Source organism: Glycine soja, chromosome 10 (genome assembly GCF_004193775.1).
Source record: "Glycine soja cultivar W05 chromosome 10, ASM419377v2, whole genome shotgun sequence".
Classification (NCBI taxonomy): Eukaryota; Viridiplantae; Streptophyta; class Magnoliopsida; order Fabales; family Fabaceae; genus Glycine; species Glycine soja.
In genome coordinates, this window is record NC_041011.1 from 49,451,162 (window position 1) to 49,458,909 (window position 7,748).

Here is a 7,748-nt window from a genome sequence, read left to right on the forward strand (position 1 = left end):
TCCTCCTTTTTAACTTTCTTTGAATAAATTAGCAATCAACCTAATGTTGGCCCTACATGGTATTAAAACCCTAGACAAAACTCAATGGCCTTCAAAAATAACTTCATAAGATTCTGAATATAAACAGAAAAGATATCGCTATCAAGCACAAATATGAGAATCCATGTGTGTTCTGGCCTTTTGTGTTTTCTTTTGGAGAGGAATATATAGTAAAAAAGCTGGTTATTTTGCATCCAAATAAAACCCTCCTGTCTCTCCCATTTTTCGTTGATTTCCACATAAGGACATGCCTAAAAGCCCAGTTTTTTTTTTTGCAAATTCAAGATTGTGAACAAGGAAAATTCTCTCATGTGATTATATTCAAACAGATATCCACAAAATATTATTCTATAGTGTAAGATCACGTTAGAAACAGAAACACTGTACTACCAAAAGTGAGAAATCTTCTTTCTTCCCCTTCCTGCCCTCCTCGTTTTTCTTATTTTGAAAATTCACTTTTTTTTTTGTTTAGTGGTGGAATAAGAATTGTATATTTCAAGTGGCTCAAATGGCCCCCCATTCCCTACTTCCCCAGGACACTTTTGGGGACTACAAATTCATTCCCACCCTCCCTCACTTCTTCCCATGCCAATGCCAACCAACTCTTCCATTCTCTCCCTCTCAATAACTTGCTTGTAGTCTAAAACCTCATAGTCACATACCTGCGCTTCTTTTCTCACCCCTCACAAAACAGAACACTCTGTTTTCCACTTCTTTATTCTTCTTTTTATCCACCTTTGAACATCTCAACAAGTCACCACATGGCTGCAATTGTGCACCACGGATTGCAGTCACACCTTGAGTCCCAACACACTGAGTCAATAGCACTCAAACTGAGGCTCCCTTCCTCAAAACCACCCCTTCCTCAACTCATTGATTTAGCCTTCAAACCCTCTTTCTGGGATTCAAGTTCAACCATCAAACCCCACAGCGAAGAAAACAATAACAACAAGAAGTCCACACCCGCAAACCCCAATTCTTGGAGCTTCCGCGAAGCACTCTCCAACGTCACAAAAGAACCATCACAGAACCAAACCACCTACGTGCACCCTCAGCAGAAACGCTTCTCCCTGAGCCTCAGTCCAAAGAGCCTCCAGCTGTGCACCGAAAACCTCGGAAACGAAAGTGGCAGCGACAGTGGCAGTGACAGTGATGAAAACAGCATTGACATGTTCTCCTCAGTGAACGGGAATTCGGGGACAAGGGAACAAACCCAACAAAGGCAACCTCGTCAACTTTCGACAGCGAAGAAAGCGAAAACCCAGAACTTTCCACCCCCTTTGACAACGATAAGGGGGGGATCAGAATCTCTTCGCGTGAGACCTCACCGCGAAGATGGACGGCTAGTGATTGAAGTCACCAAGGTCCCACCTAGTTCCTCGTGCTTTCATGCTGAACGAAGCCATGGCCGCCTTCGCCTCTGCTTTCTGACAAACCACACTCCAAGTTTTGAGACGGAAGCAGCAGCAGAAGAAGAAGAAGATGACGTTGAAGAAAAAGAACCATTCGTCAATGATAAAGGATTCGAAAACGAAATAGGTGGACAAGTAAAAGACACTACCAAAGAAGAACAAGAGGAAACAGAGGACGAAACAGGGGAGGAAGAAGAACAAGATGAGGAATGTGTTGCATGTGGGTATGTGAAGAGTGATGTCATTATCATGGAAAAGTACGAGAGGCTGAGAAGGTGCAAAGAAGGTGGTGACCACGAGAACTATGAATTTTTAAATTGGAGTGAGCCACGTTTGGTGGCTACTTCGTAAAGCTAGTTTAGTTAGCTAGCCACTACTATCTTGAGATTTTTGCATCTCTATTAATAAAAAAAATTTACATTTGTCTTTTTCCCAAATTCTCTTTTTGTCCTGTTATTTTTTTGGGGGTATTTTCTTTTACATGATGAATCATTTAATTCCCCCGTTTTTCCATAAACTATGGTTCTGGTCGGCAGTTATTATCGTTACTCTGTTTCCGGGACACGCAACCAACACACGCAGAGACAAGGCTTGTTTGGGTAGCCGAGAGTTTTTAATTTTAAGTGATTCATTCATTCAAACAAAAGGCACATTTTTGAATTTCCGTGGTTATCGCAGGTTAATTTTGTTTCCATGAATGGATGTGTGATTCTAAGAATTTGAGAAAAGCGTGAGGAGATGCTGTGGATATTGGGAAAGGAGACAAGGGTTGTTAATTTGTCAAACGTAGTAGAAAAACAGGATGGTGAATAATGAAAATAATAGAAATTGGTGCAGAGTGGGTGTGGATATCACTGTATCGTGGAATCTTATTAAAAGATTTTTAAAAAATTCTCTGATAAAGGAAAAGTAAATAACGACCAAAATTACCATTGGGGCCGGCTACACTACAATGATCTAAACCATGTGTATAAGGACATATATTTCAACATATTTTTTCTATAACATTTTATTTTTATTTTTGGGGTTTAGGGTTTATTTAATTAGTCTCATGATTTTATATTATTTAATAAATTTTAATTATTAATAATAAAAAATATAAAATACAACAACCTGACAAAAAATCAATATAAATATTATCATAAATTATCATATATATTATTTCCTCTCTCAAAATAATAATAATTTTAATGAGAGAGAAAATGTAACAAATAAATGAAAAAATATAATAATTTTATAAAATTAACTTTATATTATTATTAATTTATTCATAATTTTTGTTATCTACCATTAATATTTTAAATAATATAAATAAAGAAAAATAATTAATATTATATTAAAAACTAAAATAATAATTATGTTTTCGATAATTTTTTTCCTATCCGATCATTATAATAGATTTACCGAATATAAAATTAGAGTAATACCAATTCTCTACAAATGCGAGGTAAGAAAGAAAAAAAATCATAACAGTGATCAGTGTTTTTACAAGGGAGAGTGCAGTGCACTAAAAAATTGAAACAAACATTGTGTGGGCTTATACTTTTAAAATTCATGTACGATCAACACGTGGACAACCATAATGTAGGCCACAAACTTTTATAATAATCATTTAAAAGTATACCAATTCTAATTTCTTATTGGCCAATTATATAATTTTTTTATACCAACAGTATATAAAAAAGTTAAACTCAATTAACACATTAATTTTTTTATCCGTTAACACGTTAAATTATTAGATAATAAACCTTTGGCGTAGGTCGCTTTTATATTTACATTTTTTTCCATTACATTTTTCATTGCTTAATAAGTTGAATAGTCTACTTACTAAAATAATTATTATGTAAATGACAGTATAAAAAAAGTATATATTTATCATTTGTTTAAATATTTTAAGTAAAATGTAATAATTTATATTTATTTTTTATGATAATAAAATATTCTTGATTATTCTATGAGTATGCAATAAGTATGAAAATGTTTATGACATTTTTATTAGAAGAACTCATCTTGAGTTTTTGAATGATTTTTAATGGATTTCATGATATGACGTAAGAATTTTTGTCATTTTTTATTTTAATGATAGAATCTAATTTAAATTTTTGGATTTTATTTGAATAAAAATGATAATAGTCTCTTTTTTTCTCACTTACATTAAAAAATAATATTTTAATTTTTTTTACGAGTTCTCCTAAAATTCAACCTCCTAATTAACATGAGTTTTTGAACTCAATAACCTGATTAATAATGCTCTTTGTTCATTCATGTCTTGAGATAAACTAATAATGAGATTAAAGGGGTTTCACTCAAAAGACAAAACCACCTCATTCATTAATGGGAGAGTCCCACCAATGCATTTTCAGAAGGTGGCACAGAAGCTGTAATAATTTAATGGGATAAATTGGTATCCAAAATAAATAAATAAAAATATTCATTGTCACGAAAAAAATACTATTATAACATTATGTATTTTTATTTGTGTGAAAATTTGTTTTATTGTACACAAATTTGTGGGAAAATTTAATAAATTACAGAAACAAATCCCACGTAAAAAAAGAAAAAAAACTTTTGAAGAATAAACACATGCCATCAACTAGTAGTACTCTAAGATGTGTTTGGTTTAGGGGAGAGAAATATTTTTTTTAATTAAAGTAAAGCATAAAATATATAAGTCTCATGAAATAAAATACAAAATATCTCTTTCCACTGAAACAAACACAGCCTATAAGAAAATTGCTGTTAAAATGAGTGTAGAGCTCTGCAGACTAATGGCCGGCAGGCATGTTTTGGGTTTTGTATTTACGATCATTGTAAGTAGTTAACATTCTAACCAAGTACAGTAATCAACAAGTACGTACAATACTAGGTATCAATAAGCATTTAATTGATTCAATTTGTCACGTATAGAGTCGTGTAATGGTGTGTTTAAATATGCGTCCAGTCAACATTAATGATCCTTAAGAAAAAAATTGACGTTTAATGTGTTCAAGAAAAGTGAAAAAAAATAAACAGAGACTTATAATTTTGTAAACAATAAAAAAAAATTGTGTAGGAAAAGAAAACATAACTAAATTATTCACAATCAAGACCCTTAGTTAATATTCACAAAAAAAGACTCTTACTTAAGAGCCTTCAATTCATTTTAAGAACACCTAATTAATTTGGGGGGGAACATTTTAGTTCCCTTCTTCGTAAAAAAATAGTTTGATATTTCTTGAAGGTATCATTTGATTTGAAAACTTTCAATCTAGGAAACACCGGTAGGCACGAGATAAAGTCATGATATGACACAAATATAGGTACGAGACAACACAATTATTTACTTAAAAGTATCATGTTTCTTAACTTTCAGTTACACAAAGTAGGCACTGCAATTTTTTTTCCCAATGTTCTCTACTAACATGTATAAGGGTAAAAATATGTCAGATCGATTTATAGTGTCTATGACTTGATTTATATAAAGTCTGATCTAAATTAATTTATTTAATTAAAAGGTTAGACTAAATTAAATAGATCAAACTTAAATTTATTAAAAAGTATTATAAACCTGATAGGTTAGCCTATATATATATATATATACTTATATTATTTTTTGATACTAATATATACTTATATTATTTTTTGGGTATAATTAATTATTTTTTTGAGACTAGCAGACTTTAATTACACATATTATTATTTCATAACTTTCATTCTTATAATCAAGTAAAACTTTAATTAGAATTTAGGTATGAGTCATGTGTCCCTTTATATTCCTCGTTATTTTTATTGATTTTTCTATTGTGTTTAATGTTTCCTTTTCCTTTAACTTTCTTAATACGTTTCTATAAGCCCGGTTAGGCTGTCTGACCTGACCTATTCTCATCCCTCATAACATGTATGAATTTAAACTAAATATGTGTGTAAATATTTTTTTTTATATAGTATTGATAATGAAAAAAAATAATCATATGAATAGTAGATAATGGATGCCCCGTCCCCTGGGATTTGAATAATTAAACGAGTACTTACGAGTAAAATATTTTTTTTCCTATCTAAAAGCTTAATTTTTTAAAAAAGATCTAAAAGCTTAATTGAACCTCTATATTTAGGGAACTCAATCAATTAACAACATTTAAGCATAACATGTTATTTCCTTACACTTTTTTTTAATCAACAAATTAATTATATATTAATAAAATAGAATCTAGTATAAGAAATACCAGACCCCGAAACGTTAAATTACAAACATAGCTTCAATCAGGGGCACTAGTTGAAAAGTATTTATGAACAATAAGCACATAAATACATGCCAAACCAGGGGCATATGAAGCGCATGAAAAAAGTTCCCACCCGTATACATAATCGTTATTCCTTTTCAAGTGATATGGCATGAGATGCACCATCACTTCTGGTAATGAGAATATTCGTTAATAAAATAAAATAAAAACAAAGCTGGAAAACAAGTACGCATAGAAAGGAGAAACTGATTTCATTACATATTGTAAAAACAAATACAGGTGGAAAGTGACATAAATGAATACCAAGTACCAAATTGAAACATGAAATGTCGGGAACAAAATGATGCATGGTTTACGTCATAGGAGATTTTTTCCATTATAAGAGTTTAAGCAAACAACAAAATGGTCTCTAAGTCGGTTAAGTTAGTTAAATTGCATAACAGAAACGGTTAATCCATGAGTTGTACTCAGGCCTATTATAACCCCCCCCCCCAAAAAAAAAAACAAAGTTTAGTGTATTAAGAGAGCATCAACTTGTTAATAATTGTACTTAAGAGATAGTATTTAATGGCTTAGAAACGATTATTTTATTAACTGTTTCTTTTACAATTTATGAAAAACGTATATAGATTAAGTGAGATTCACAAAACTTTAAATTCAATAAATTTCAATCAATAATAAAATATGAATTAAAAAAAATGCATTAAATAATATATTATTAACTTCTCTCCAACCCAAAAGTTATCCCATCAATAATGCACTTTTCTTACCACTTAAGTTATATTGGACCTTTCTTTCCGAGAAAATTTGTGTTTCTTAATTTTGGTCTAATAAATTCGCTCTATAATCCAATCATATAATTTTAGGAAAAATGGGATAAAAACATAGAGCACTTTAAAGAGGAAAATTGAAGCACTTTGAAACATTGAACTTTCCCCCCCTTCTTTTATGTTTAGGTGTGTACTCTTTTTCCTTTCCTTCCTTTAATTTATACTTTTTAACATGGAAGATTTTGGTGGCTACAACTTATGTAACTGGTGTTTCTCGAATGCATATTTAATTTAACTTATTTTATAAATATGATTGTTTGTTTTTAGTAATTTTAATAAAATTTTAACAAAATAAGTATTTTAAAAAAAATACTAATTATTTGTTTGATTATAAAAACATAAGTATAAGATAGAAAAGAACAGAAAAAAAGTGAGGACATTTCCTTGTTTGATAGAAGGGACTAGGCGCCGAGAGACTCGTATCAAATCAACATATTTTTCATCGTACTTTTATTTTAATTCTCATCTTATTTTTTGTTTTTTTTAAACGGCTCATCTTATTTTTTTTTTCTTATTCTTTGTCTACTTTTATTTATAAAAAAAAATATAGTTCAACTAAGGTTACAGAAACTCACTAAAAAAAACGACAGACTATATGCCTTAAAAAAACATAATAAAAAAAATACTTATAAATTGCTCACAAACAAAATCTTTGCATCGAAAAGAGATTTAAAATCATAACCTCAAGTTCAAAAAACACTTAACTCTTTATTTTTGCTCATCCAATCAACATATTTTTCATCTTATTATTATTTTTATCCTCAATTAAAAAAATAAGTAAATGCAAAAAATGTTTTCATCTTTTGTGTTTCCACAATATTATTGGTGTGAGATATCCACTACCTTTATTGATAACTATTTTCTAATGGTGATTAACTATCTTTAATGGTTCTTCCATTTAAATTATTTTTTATCGACAAAATTTGAATTTAAAATCTTATTTAAAGAATTTAAAACCAATTTTCCTCTAGCTCAAGACCTTACAAGAATTTCTTTTGTTTTTTTTTAAAGAAAATACTGCCTTTGACCGATAATAAGTGTCATTCTTGGTATTTTTACACAGTCAAATAAAAAATAATAAATAGATTTAATAGATTAGTAATTATACAAGCATTGCTATTAATATTATAGTGAAAATCTAAAATGATACTTATTTTAAAAGTATAAGTAAAAAAATAATTAATATTACATTAAAAATCTAAAATAACACTGAAATAGAAGAATTCAATGGATTAATGCAAATATGT

At 29.9% G+C, this 7,748-nt stretch overlaps 1 protein-coding gene across 1 annotated transcript; it reads left to right on the top strand.

The window, feature by feature from the left end:
• The first annotated feature begins 604 nt into the window (after positions 1-604).
• On the top strand, positions 605-1,888 carry LOC114370236 (protein FANTASTIC FOUR 3-like). The gene has a single exon (XM_028327530.1). It carries the CDS (start codon positions 801-803, stop codon positions 1,800-1,802), a length of 1,002 nt encoding a protein of 333 aa, XP_028183331.1. The 5' UTR covers positions 605-800; the 3' UTR covers positions 1,803-1,888.
• Positions 1,889-7,748: the final 5,860 nt, after the last annotated feature.